The sequence below is a fragment of the Crinia signifera genome, chromosome 5, assembly GCF_055691185.1.
Source record: "Crinia signifera chromosome 5, ASM5569118v1, whole genome shotgun sequence".
NCBI lineage: Eukaryota > Metazoa > Chordata > Amphibia > Anura > Myobatrachidae > Crinia > Crinia signifera.
Genome location: NC_139221.1, coordinates 191,492,983 through 191,507,040, shown reverse-complemented (window position 1 = coordinate 191,507,040; position 14,058 = coordinate 191,492,983). Strand labels below are relative to the sequence as shown.

General features: G+C 44.8%; 1 protein-coding gene across 2 annotated transcripts in view; it reads right to left on the bottom strand.

The window, feature by feature from the left end:
* Positions 1–14,058, bottom strand: part of RECK (reversion inducing cysteine rich protein with kazal motifs) — a 531,495-nt gene that overhangs the window by 409,262 nt on the left and 108,175 nt on the right. For both annotated transcript variants that reach the window (XM_083188355.1, XM_083188354.1), the window contains exon 3: positions 5,135–5,209. In XM_083188355.1, coding sequence (XP_083044481.1) covers positions 5,135–5,209 — 75 coding nt within the window. The remainder of the gene's footprint in view (positions 1–5,134; positions 5,210–14,058) is intronic.

The window sequence follows — 14,058 nt, the reverse complement described above, 5'->3', positions numbered from 1 at the left end:
CTGGAGGCTGAATGATGAGCATTATTATACGCAAATTCCGCAAGCGGTAAGAAGCTTGCCCAATCATTCTGTAATTTGGACACAAAGCATCTCAGGTATTGTTTGAGTGACTGGTTCAATTGCTCAGTTTGTCCATTGGACTGTGGGTGGAAAGCCGAAGTCAGACTGGTCTTAACTTTTAATGCTGTGCAGAAGAGCCTCCAAAACTGCGCCACAAATTGTGGACCGCGATCAGACACAATATCTGAGGGTAGACCGTGCAACCTAAAAATATGCTGCAGGAACAGAGTTACCAACTCCTTGGCTGATGGCAATTGTCTCAAAGCCACAAAGTGCGCCATCTTAGAAAACCTGTCTATAACGACCCAAACCACCTGACAGTGAGCAGATACAGGTAGTCCTACAATAAAATCCATCGCCAAGTGTGACCAGGGTCTGACAGGAACGGATAAAGGGATAAGTTCCCCGATAGGCCGAGACCTAGGGACCTTATGCCGAGCACAACCTTGACAGGATAATACAAATTCCCGGGTGTCTCGTGACATGCCAGGCCACCAGGCGACATGGGAAAGAAGTTTCAAGGTTTTGAAGACCCCTGGATGCCCAGCCAGTTTGGAATCATGAAACTCAGAAAGGACCCTGCGTCTAAGAGTTGGAGGAACATATAACTTGTTGGTGGGGGTTTGGGCTGGCGCCTGACTCTGCGCTTGACGGATGAGACCCTCCAGAGTCTGTTGGGCTCCTGCATGGATACAAGACGTAGGCACGATGGAAGTCTTGCTGGCCTTGTCATCGTATTGGGGAAGAAATCACCGAGACAGTGCGTCAGCTCTGACGTTTTTTGAGCCCGGTCTATAAGAGATCACAAAGTTAAAGCGCATAAAAAACAGCGCCCACCGAGCCTGTCGAGCGTTAAGCCTCTTAGCTGTCTCAATATATTGCAGATTCTTGTAATCCGTGAGAACGAATATCTGATGAATTGCTCCTTCTAACCAATGGCGCCACTCATCAAAGGCCCATTTGATGGCAAGCAATTCTCTGTTTCCAACATCATAGTTGGCCTCTGCCTGTGAAAACTTCCTGGACATATACGCACAGGGATGTAAATCCAGTGATTTCGGATCCCTTTGGGATAACACTGCTCCCGCCCCGACTTCGGAGGCGTCCACCTCCACAATGAAGGGAAGGTCAGGATCAGGATGTTTCAGAACAGGAGCCGAGACAAACGCTTGTTTCAGGTATTCAAAGGCCTGCTCCACCTGAGGAGACCACCGAGATGGATCAGCACCTTTTTTGGTTAAAGCCACCAATGGCACAACAATAGAAGAAAAATAATAAATGAAACGTCTATAATAATTGGCAAAGCCAAGAAAACGTTGGATTGCCTTCAGGCTGGTAGGTCGGGCCCAATCTACCACAGCTTAAAGTTTCTTGGGGTCCATTTGAAACCCCTGAGAGGAAATAATGTAACCCAAAAAAGAAACCTGTGTGACTTCAAACTCACATTTCTCTAATTTGGCAAATAACTGATTTTCTCTCAGTCTTTGCAGGACCTGCCAAACCTGACTTCTATGTGATCTCAAGTCTTGTGAGAAAATCAAGATGTCATCTAAATAAACGACTACAAACTGGCCCAAAAAGTCACGAAGGACATTGTTGATAAAGTCCTGAAAAACAGCGGGCGCATTAGAGAGGCCAAAGGGTATAACCAAATACTCATAATGCCCCGTCTGAGTACTGAAAGCTGTTTTCCACTCGTCGCCTTCCTTGATCCTAATGAGATTGTATGCCCCTCTGAGATCAATTTTAGAAAATATAGTAGCGGATCTTAATTGGGCAAAAAGTACCATAATTAAAGGAAGGGGATAGGTGTTTTTCACCGTGATTTTGTTTAAGGCACGAAAATCAATACAAGGCCTTAAGGAACCATCCTTCTTGGCCACAAAGAAAAACCCTGCACTGAGAGGGGACTTTGACGGGCGGATGAACCCTTTCTTGAGACTCTCCTGTACGTATTCATCCATCGCCTTCGTCTCCGGGATAGATAAGGCATACAATCTACCCTTGGGCAAAGGAGAATTGGGAATTATCTTGATGGCACAATCGTAGGGACGATGGGGCGGAAGACTATCAGCTTTCCCTTTGGAAAAAACATCCGCAAAGTCCTGATAAGGGGAAGGTATCCCAGAGAGGGAGACGGAAGCCACCAAGGCCAAGTATGAAGACAATGCTGTTTACAGTAAGGACTTCAATTGGCAATCTGCGCCGAACTCCAGTCAATAATGGGATTATGTTTGCCGCTAGGCACAGAGTACTGGAAACCGGAAACAGGGAACGGGAGGTCAGGCGTGAGCCCGTAGCCGGGACCGCCGGTTAGGACGGCCACAGCGAACCCTATACTAACTCTGTTGAGTACCCCAGGCAGATGGCAAATCCCTGCGGGAACTAGGCTTCACCTGTGGCCGCCGCGTTCGAAGGAGCGAGTTAAGCCCGCTCCAACCCCGATGCAGCTAGGTCTATGAGTGGACAAGGAAAAAGCGATCGTCAGGGGTAACTCAAAAGGAAAGACTAACTACTGGACCTAACTGAAAATAAACCCCTGTCTGCCGGCACCAGGCCAATAACGGGAATGCGACCCAGTCGCAGACACAAGGAGGACAGATGGGGAATCACCACAAGATAACAATACTAGGCTAGCCAGCGAATCCCCAAAACCCCCAAGCAGGGATAAAGAAAAAGGAAGGACCAGGAAGAGTGTAAATGACCTAAAGAATGATGGTATGAATAAGCCCACGGCGGGGCAGGTCCAATACTCCAGCAAGGGAGCTGGATGGAGAGCAGCACAGCCTGATAACAAAAAAGGAACTCGGCGGCTCCAAAGACAAGTACCAGGCTCCAGAGGAGCACTTACGTGACCCAGGGGACACTGAGGCAGCTGATCAGGTCCCTGGAGAAAGCAGGGGAACCAGCATTCACCAGGATAGACAGGCAGGGAGACCAGGAACCAGCAGGAACAGATCCAAGGGGCAGAGAAGCACTGGGATGTGCCAGGGACCGGGAACGCGCTGGGAGACGCTATAACCGGCGTCTGTGCCCAGCAGACGCCGGCTTCTTATTCAAACTTGGCGCCGCCTGCATGACGTCAGGCGCGCCGTGCGAGCGCTGCTGCTGGGCGGAAGTTCGGGGACGTTGCCTAGCAACGCCCCGACGCCCAGACTGAGAAGGAGGCTTGGAACGCTGCCGAGCAGCGTCACCAGCCTCACGGCCCCGCTCTCCATTCGCCAACCGTCTGGGTACTGGAGATACCGGACGGCGGCGTGTGACAGTAACATGTGCAGAGACAATTAGATTTGGGTGAGTTATTTTGTTTCTGTGCAGGGTAAATACTGGCTGCTTTATTTTTACACTGCAATATAGATCTCACTTTTAAGTAAAACCCCACCCAAATCTAATTCTCTCTGCACAAGTAACATCTGCCACACCTGCAGTGCACATGGTTTTGTCCATCTCAGAAAGAGTAAACTAGAATAAGGCCCTATATGTTTAAACACATCAAGCATGTACATAGTAACAGCGATGTACATATAATAGTTGCCACTTGAAAAAGTGGATCTAGAATATCCCAAATTTACAATTTGTCAGTGTGAGGAGTAACTGCCTCACAGCCGAGAAATTTGAAGATCAATCGGATATTCATAGTTCAAGGTTTAAGAAAAAAAATGTACCCTCCACATCTTATTCATAAATGTAAGGAAAGAGCAAAGAAACAGGACATCAGAGGTGTAAATCTGGGAGGCAAAGGAAGCATCTGCCGCCGGGCTCCTGCTCCCAAGGGGGCACCGCTCCTCTCCTGCCAGTTTGAATCAGTTAAGTGAAAGCCGTTGATATTGCTTATGTGGCTGAATCCCCATCATAGCATCATTTTTGCAAGCATCACAACCTTTATTAGAACCCATGACCTGTCTTACTGGAGACAGAAACCTTACTGATTGAGCTATTTGGGGGGCACCAATATTTATCATGCCTCCAGGCAACTGTGAGTTGGGAGCAAGGTGCAGGGGATATGGAAGGTGAAAGCAATGTACAGAGATGAGACATGGAAGGTGGGAGCGAGTTGTAGGGGATATGGAAGATGGAAGTGAGGTGCAGGGGTGATGGAAGGTGGGAGATATTGTACAGGTATGAGAGATGAAAAGTGAAGTGCAGGGGTGAGACATGGAAGGTGGGAGCGAGATGCAGGGGAGAAGGAAGGTGGGAGCAAGGTACATGTATGAGATTTGGAAGGAGGGAGCGATTTAGAGTCTAAATGCCTTAATGGCCCTCGGGCTTTGTTTTATTTTTATAACGTAGCCCACACTGTCTTTAAGTTTGAAACCCCTTCCCTACATGCTTGTCTGTCTAGTCTTGTGGTCTGTGTCTGCTTCCTCACATTCCAGTGTGTAGCTGCAACAATTTTGTTCATGTATATATGTCTCCATCTGCTTCAGCAATATGTTCCTCTATTCTTGTAATTGTGTGCCTGTCCCTGCAAAATATCTTTCCCCATCTTTGTGCTCCCATTCCCTTGTGTGACTCTGCATCTCCCTATTTTTGCTCTGTCCCTGTCCATATGTGCCTCTGCCCGTGTGTGCATGTAGCCCACTCTCTGTGCCATGTTTTCCTCTGCCCTTGTGTGCCTCCAATGTGTTCTGAATATCCAGTGTTCATACTAGTCCAGGTTACTACATGCTACCTCCAAAATGGACTACAGAATTAATACTTCTGAACACAGCTTCTGAAACTTGTTCGGCTTCTCGTGTGGCTTCCACCACTGGGATTCGTTCAGGATACAAACAAGAAACCATTTTTAAAGTATATTACAGAATATTCTGCTGCAGCAATATGGAACCCTGTAGCTACTGTATTGGTTCAAGCAAACTGATAGTAGACAAGAATGATGTTGTTCTGCATGTATTACTATTATTATATATCAGTTGTTTCAGTACATCTAATGAAAACCTCTTTTGAACAGTGTTAAAAAAAAAATGAACACATTAAAGATTAAAGCATTTAGAAGTTCCTCAACAACAGAAAAATATTATACAAATAATAAATACATTTCTCAAGCTGGTATATACTAATAATGAGACCATACCATAGATGATGGACAATAATCTGGTGCCCTTTGCAGCAAATGTTTCTGGCGAGACTCACTTTTTGATGTCAAAATCTACAAAAAAAAGAAGAACATTTTAAATGTCAAATTAGCTTTTTATTAATTCTTTGATATTGTTATCACAATTACTCATCAGTGTGTCACACGTTATCACACTTAAAGTTATCACACTTAAGGTGCGTACACGCGGTTCGATTCCATTTTCGATTCGATTTCTATTATATATGGACTATTTGACATGCTCTGAAGTTTTTTCTACTCGTGTTCAATTTCCACTATTTTGTATTCAATTTTCCATTCGATTTGCTATTAGATTTGCTATTAGATCAGCACTAGATTAGATGGCTTGAGGGAGATGGACATCAAATCGAAAGCTGCAGTGAACACATTAGAGGCCTTATTCTAGTCCACTCTTTCTGACCAAATCGTTCTTAGATGGACAAAACCATGGCCCTTATTCTGATCGGTGCGGCCGGAGCCGAATATGCGGCCAGGACCGTGCGTGCGAAACCCCGCCTTCCATACGGATCGCCAACTCCGTCCGTATGCGCTAAGAAGCTGTCCGAACGGACCGCACGTGTATTTTTCACGGAATACGCCTCCTCCATCTAAGGGAACCTCCCCCATCATTCGATGGTCGCAGACCATCGAATGCAGGACCGAATGCTCCACCAGCTCCCGCAACCTCAGACCACACGGACATGTTTCCGTGCAAAAGCAGGGATCTGGGCGGGCAGCTGACATCCGGCGATGTCATATGTCCGCCCCCTACACGTGCGTCACGACTGCATTACCATACGTACGCCCTGCGTTTGCATGGGAACGCCCATGAAACGCGGGGCGTATGCATATGGTAATGAGCCCAAATAGCCCTTCACGCCCCTCTCCACCCCCTGTTCGGAGTGTTCACCGATCATGCGGGATTTGGCCGTACGCCCCGCTCGCACATGCGCAGAGACGCCTCTGCACATGCGCAGACACAAAACATCGGCGGGCCGAACGCACGCGGATATATCCGCACCGACCAGAATAAGGGCCCATGTGCACTGCAGGGGGGCAGATGTTACTTGTGCAGGTGGGGATTTACTTCAAAGTGAGATTTACAGTATATTGCAGTGTAAAAATAAAGCAGCCAGTATTTACCCTGCACAGAAACAAAATAACTCACCCAAATCTAACTCTCTCTGCACATTTTACATCTGCACCCCTGCAGTGCACATGGTTTTGTCCATCTAAGAAGAATTTTGTCAGAAAGAGTGAACTAGAATAAGGCCCTAGATCTGCACTACAATTATATTTCCACTATATAGTCTTGACTACCAAGGCTATTTTTCTATTCAATTTACACTACATGGGATCGTGCATTGGGATCGAATCTGCATCTAAAGTTGTAAAAACATTCAATGCCTTCTATAAGCAAAATAGAATAGAAAAATAGTGCATATCTCACCGTGTGTATGGTCTATTACTCATCTCATATAATTATTATACTAACAAAATACTTACATTTAGTCAAAAGTATACAATATGTGCAGTGGCGTAGCTATCGTGTGGCAGCCCCCGCAGCGGCTTGGGGGAGCGGGGCCAGCGGTGGGCGCCCGGCACAGGATAGCTACTGCCACTGTGTCCAGTTATGTGTCAGCGGGGCCCGTCACTGACATTAGGCTGCCGCAGGTCTCCCCCCTCACCTATGTGCAACAGCGAGGATTATCCCGACAGCAGCTGACACCTTGCATTGTAGCGCTATGTGTCGTTGGGGCGGGAAGCGTTGCTGATTTGAAAAGATCGGGCAGACACTGACTGGTTGAATTCTGTAAACCAATCAGCATCCGGACGGTCTTTTCAAATCAGCAGCGCTAGTTCTCGCCCCGACGGCACATAGCGCTACAATGCAAGCTGTCAGCCGCTGTCCGCTGCAGTGGCGTGGCCAAATTTATATATTTGTGTGAGTGCTGCCGCTGCTTCTGAGTACCCGGCAGGCGGCTTTTCACAAGCCTGCGCCGTGGCTCCCCAGGATGAGAGCTCTCTTCCACTCTGTTAGGGGAGCGGGCCGAGCGACAGTCCCTAAGCAGCGGCGGGCACCAGGAAGCACCATCAGCGGGACCTATCGGCAATGGCAGCAGCGGTGGACAACCGGTTATCCAGCTCCTCCCTCCGGTGAGTGCGGACTTGTTGCAGCTTTATTGCCTGCCAGCTGCTGGATATAAGTACAGGGTAGTGGTAACTCCATGGCACTGGGAGCAGCTATGCATTACGCATTAGGGAGAAGGGCGCCTAAAAATATTCTGGCTTGGGGGAGCAAAATTTATAGTAACGCCACTGAATATAGCTTATATCGTAATATCCTAATACCAGACATTTCCAGTCTTCAGTCTCAATTGTTGCAACATTATTATATAGGAATCAGGAGTAAAATTAAAATGTTTATTAAAATCATTTTCCCCTCTATGAGAATGCATGGAGGACAGATGCATCTGATTGTTATACAGAGAGGGGCACAACATAATGTGGCATATTCAGGGCCAGTGCCACCACTAGGCAGCTTTAGGCATTTGCCTGGGGGGCGGCCACTGGAGGGCGGCACTTGGTTTAATCAGGTATATATTGTACCATGTGACCAGAGCTGAACTGAGTGCCGGGGGCTGGGCTGAATGAGAGCTGACAACTGAAGCTAAGATGAGACAAACTGACTTTTCCAGCATAAACCATGATGAGAAACAACCTCAGCCCGGCCTCCTACGCTCCGTTGCTTCTATGATGCTGTGCTGTTCTGTCTCTGTAAATAAACCATGTCGCATAATTCGTATTTTGGGAAAATGGAGTCAGATCTATATAATTTTTCCGATTTATCAGGAATAATGGTTTATTGGGAAATAAGACTGCGCATGAGGGTGCAAAATGAATGATCGTTACTTTTGCACATAAACAAAAAGTGTTTATAAAAGAGAATTAATATTTATCAATGAAATTGCATACTGGATAATTATATATTTTCAGAGAGAATAAAATATACAATAATTCCTCAATTACATATAATCAAAGTCCTTTAACCCCTTCCTGACAGAGCCAGTTTTTGCGTTCCTGACAGAGCCCTTTTTTTCAAATCTGACATGTCTCACTTAAGTGGGGATAACTTTTTTTTGCTTTTACTTATCCCAGTGATTTTGAGATTGTTTTTTCGTGACACATTGTACTTCAAAGTAGTGGTAAATTTGGGTCGATACAGTCTGTGTTTTTTTGTGAAAAATACCAAAATGTCGTAAAAAAATGGAAAATTTAGCAATTTGCAAAATGTTAAATTTTCTGCTTGTGAGACAAATAATCATACCACTCAAAATAGTTAATAACTAACATAGACCATATGTCTACTTTATGTTTCCATCATTATTTCAACTTCCTTTTAATTTTTTTGGACACTAGGAGGCTTACAATATGAATAGCAAATTCTCAAATTTTCAAGAAAATTTCAAACACTGATTTTTTTAGGGACCAGTTCAGTTCTGATGTGACTTTGAGGGACTTGTATGTGAGACACCCCCATAAATGATACCATTTCAAAAACTGCACCCCTCACAGTATTCAAAACAGCATTTTGGAAGTTTGTTAACCCTTTAGGTGTTTCACAGGAATTAAAACAAAGTGTAGGTGAAATTTCAAAATTTCATTTTTTTTGCAGATTTGCAATTTTAATACATTTTTCTAAGGAACACAGTACATTTTACTAGAGAAATGTGACTAAAAATTGATTCCCCCAATTCTTTTGTTTTCATAAATATCCTATATGTGGCCCTAGTGTGCACGTTGACCAAACCACAGGCTTCATAATAGAAGGAGCACCTACTTGATTTTGGAGCCTCCTTTTTATGAGATTATTTTTTAGGCACCATGTAGGTTTCTAGGCACCATAAGATGCTAAAATTTAGGAACCCCCCCACAAGTGACCCCATTTTGCAAACTACACCCCTCAGGGAATTCATCTAGGGGTATAGTGTACATTTCAAACCCCCAGGGGTTTCACCAATTTTGATACAACTGGGCAGTGAAAATGAAAAATTACATTTTTTTACACAAAAATGCAGTTCTGGCTACAAATTTTTCATTTTCAGAAGGTATGAAGGAGACAAAGCACCCCAAAATCTGTGCCCCAATTTCTCCCGAGTACGGCAATGCCTCACATGTGACCAAAAAATACCATTTGGGTGCATGGCAGGACTCAGAAGGGAAGGAGTGATTTTTGGATTTTGCAGCTCAGATTCTGGTGGAATTTTGGTGGGTGCTATGTCACATTAGCAAGACCCCCCAAGCACCAATACAGTGGAACCCCCCCACAAGTGACCCCATTTTGCAAACTACACCCCTCAGGGAATTGATCTAGGGGTATAGTGTACATTTCAAACCGCCAGGGGTTTCACCAATTTTGATACAACTGGGCAGTGAAAATGAAAAATTACATTTTTTTACACAAAAATGCAGTTCTGGCTCAAAATTTTTCATTTTCAGAAGGTATGAAGGAGAAAAAGCACCCCAAAATCTGTGCCCCAATTTCTCCCGAGTACGGCAATGCCTCACATGTGACCAAAAAATACCAGTTGGGTGCATGGCAGGACTCAGAAGGGAAGGAGTGATTTTTGGATTTTGCAGCTCAGATTCTGGTGGAATTTTGGTGGGTGCTATGTCGCATTAGCAAGACCCCCCAAGCACCAATACAGTGGAACCCCCCCACAAGTGACCCCATTTTGCAAACTACACCCCTCAGGGAATTCATCTAGGGGTATAGTGTACATTTCAAACCCCCAGGGGTTTCACCAATTTTGATACAAGTGGGCAGTGAAAATGAAAAATTACATTTTTTTACACAAAAATGCAGTTCTGGCTCAAAATTTTTCATTTTCAGAAGGTATGAAGGAGAAAAAGCACCCCAAAATCTGTGCCCCAATTTCTCCCGAGTACGGCAATGCCTCACATGTGACCAAAAAATACCAGTTGGGTGCATGGCAGGACTCAGAAGGGAAGGAGTGATTTTTGGATTTTGCAGCTCAGATTCTGGTGGAATTTTGGTGGGTGCTATGTCGCATTAGCAAGACCCCCCAAGCACCAATACAGTGGAACCCCCCCACAAGTGACCCCATTTTGCAAACTACACCCCTCAGGGAATTCATCTAGGGGTATAGTGTACATTTCAAACCCCCAGGGGTTTCACCAATTTTGATACAAGTGGGCAGTGAAAATGAAAAATTACATTTTTTTACACAAAAATGCAGTTCTGGCTCAAAATTTTTCATTTTCAGAAGGTATGAAGGAGAAAAAGCACCCCAAAATCTGTGCCCCAATTTCTCCCGAGTACGGCAATGCCTCACATGTGACCAAAAAATACCAGTTGGGTGCATGGCAGGACTCAGAAGGGAAGGAGTGATTTTTGGATTTTGCAGCACAGATTTTGGTGGAATGAATGGTGGGTGCTATGTTGCACCAATACAGTGGAACCCCCCCACAAGTCACCCCATTTTGCAAAGTACACCCCTCAGGGAATTCATCTAGGGGTATAGTGTACATTTCAAACCCCCAGGGGTTTCACCAATTTTGATACAAGTGGGCAGTGAAAATGAAAAATTACATTTTTTTACACAAAAATGCAGTTCTGGCTCAAAATTTTTCATTTTCAGAAGGTATGAAGGAGAAAAAGCACCCCAAAATCTGTGCCCCAATTTCTCCCGAGTACGGCAATGCCTCACATGTGACCAAAAAATACCAGTTGGTGCATGGCAGGACTCAGAAGGGAAGGAGTGATTTTTGGATTTTGCAGCACAGATTTTGGTGGAATGAATGGTGGGTGCTATGTCGCATTAGCAAGACCCCCAAAGCACCAATACAGTGGAACCCCCCCACAAGTGACCCCATTTTGCAAACTACACCCCTCAGGGAATTCATCTAGGGGTATAGTGTACATTTCAAACCCCCAGGGGTTTCACCAATTTTGATACAAGTGGGCAGTGAAAATGAAAAATTACATTTTTTTACACAAAAATGCAGTTCTGGCTCAAAATTTTTCATTTTCAGAAGGTATGAAGGAGAAAAAGCACCCCAAAATCTGTGCCCCAATTTCTCCCGAGTACGGCAATGCCTCACATGTGACCAAAAAATACCAGTTGGGTGCATGGCAGGACTCAGAAGGGAAGGAGTGATTTTTGGATTTTGCGGCTCAGATTCTGGTGGAATGAATGGTGGGTGCTATGTGGCATTAGCAAGACCCCCGAAGCACGGTGAAATTATGAACCTAATAATCCATAGATGTGTGGTATATTTTAAAACACTCCTTTATACATAGGCCGGGTTTGTCGGGGCAAGTGTCACACTGGAAAATAGTTTCCTTTCTTATTCCCTTTTTATAGCAAACTTTGCACCTTTTTTGTGTCCTGCCCTTTTTTCCAGTGGAGGGGATTTCATCAGGAAAATGCTGCCCTGGTACAATACGGGGGCCAGTACTAGAAGTACTGGGGCCCTCTGCCTGCTGGTTCCCAAATATTAGGCCCTTTATGACTTCCTCTTGAAAGTGCATAAATGTCCCCCTCTGGCCGGTAGAACGGAATAGCACGTAAGCGTTATACAGTGCCATCTGGATGATATACACGGCCAGCTTCTTGTACCAGATTTTTGTTTTCCGCAGGGCACTGTACGGCTTCAGTACCTGATCTGAAAGATCCACTCCGCCCATGTACCTATTGTAATCCAGGATACAATTAGGTTTTGAGGTGTGGGTACTGGTACCTCGTACAGGGACGGAGGTGGTACTGTCTCCGTGAATTGTTGTCAGTATAAGGACATCCCTCTTGTCCTTATATTTGACCAACAACATATTTTCGGTGCATATTCCCCTGCTTTCACCCCTTCTCATTACTTGGGCAATGTGCGTTTTTGGGAGGCCTCTTTGGTTCTTGCGCACAGTACCGCAAGCTGCTGTACCTCTTGAACCAAGGGCCTTAAACAGGGGGATGCTGGTGTAAAAGTTATCCACATAGAGGTGATAACCTTTATCCAGGAAGGGGTGCACTAAATCCCAGACAATTTTTCCACTAACACCTACGAGGGAGGGGGGGCATTCTGGCGGTTCAATTCTTGAATCCTTCCCTTCATATACCCTAAACCTGTGAGTGTACCCTGAGGTGCTTTCACACAGCTTATACATTTTTATGCCATACCTTGCCCTCTTACTGGGAAGGTACTGGCGGAATTTAACCCTTCCTTTAAAATGTATAAGGGACTCGTCTATGCAAATGAATTTATCTGGGATGTACATGTCTTCAAATTTGGCACTGAAATGATCAATGACCGGCCTGACTTTGAATAGCCGGTCAAAGGTGGGATCATCTCTGGGTGGGCACTGTGCATTATCGTTGTAATGCAAAAATTTAAGGATCGTCTCAAATCGAGCCCGGGGCATGGCCATACGGTAAAATGGGGTGCTGTACAGAACATCTGTACTCCAATATTGCCTAATTTCTGGCTTTTTTACTATGCCCATATGAAACACCAGACCCCAAAACGTCATCATCTCTACTGCATCTACAGGGGTCCACCTAGCAAATGATGACGTGGGGTTTTGAGCAATAAACTGCTGGGCATATAAATTAGTTTGGTCCACCATTAAATTTATAAAATCATCAGAGAAAAATAATTTGAAAAAGTCAATTTCTCTGAGACCTGTGGAATCAAATTGGATTCCTGGCATGGCCAAAAACTCAGGAACCTGGGGCTCAAAATTGTCTGGTGGTGGGGTCCATACGAGATCAATTATTGGGGGGGGGGTCTCAGCTGCTCTACGGGGGCGTCTTTGAGGGGGTCCCTCATCACCAGAGGAGGAAGAGGAGCTTAAGGCGAATCCTTCAAATTCCCCGCTTGCATCACTGGCTGTGTCAGAGTCAGAAGCAAGCATGGCATATGCCTCCTCCGCTGAATACATTCTTCTGGATGACTGGGATGACATTTGGGATGACATTTGGGATGCCATTTTTATTTTTGTGTTACTGGTAGTGAAATGTTTCAACACGTGTATAGTGTAGGGGGGGTACAAACTTTATTTCAACCCGGGGGGTATGTAGTGTGTAGTGTGTATGTAGTGCAGAAAAAAAAAATACTTTATACAAAAAAAAAAAATTGAAGGGGTTAAAAAAAAAAAAATTGAAGGGGTTAAAAAAAAAATTGAAGGGGTTAAAAAAAAAATTGAAGGGGTTAAAAAAAAAAAAAAAGGTCCTGCGCCAAAAATTGAGCACAGATGTTGGTCAGTAACGTCCGTCACTGAACAGCGCTCAAAGGCAACAGGAATTTGAGCAAAAAAAAAAAAAAAAATAGATCAACCCTGTGCCGAAAAAGATGATCAGTGATGTACGTCACTGATCAGCGCACAGCGGCCACAGGACACCCACAAAATCACAGTGTGTGTAAAAAAAAAATTAAAAAAAGACCCCACAGCACACACAAAAAAAAAAAAGGTGATCAGTGATGCGACACTGATTACCAGTGAGGGGCAGCAGGTGCACAACCTTTGGTGCAACTGACAGTGCAACTGGCAGGTATATATAAAAAAAAAAACCTCTGCACCCCCAAAAAGTTGCTGATCACCTCAGATATAGTGATCAGCACAAAAGGCGGGGGCAGCAGACACAAAATTTAGCACTCTCTATCACTCTCTGTCACTATCTCTCTCTATCTCTCACTATCTAACACTCTATGACACTGCAGCAGCAGCAGTGACAGGTATATATATATATAAAAAAAAACCTGCGCCCCCAAAAAGTTGCTGATCAGTTAATTTATACTGATCAGCACAAAAGGGGGGGCAGCAGTCAGTTATATAAAAAATATATAGCACAATCTGTCACTATCTCTATCTCTCTCTCTCTATCTCT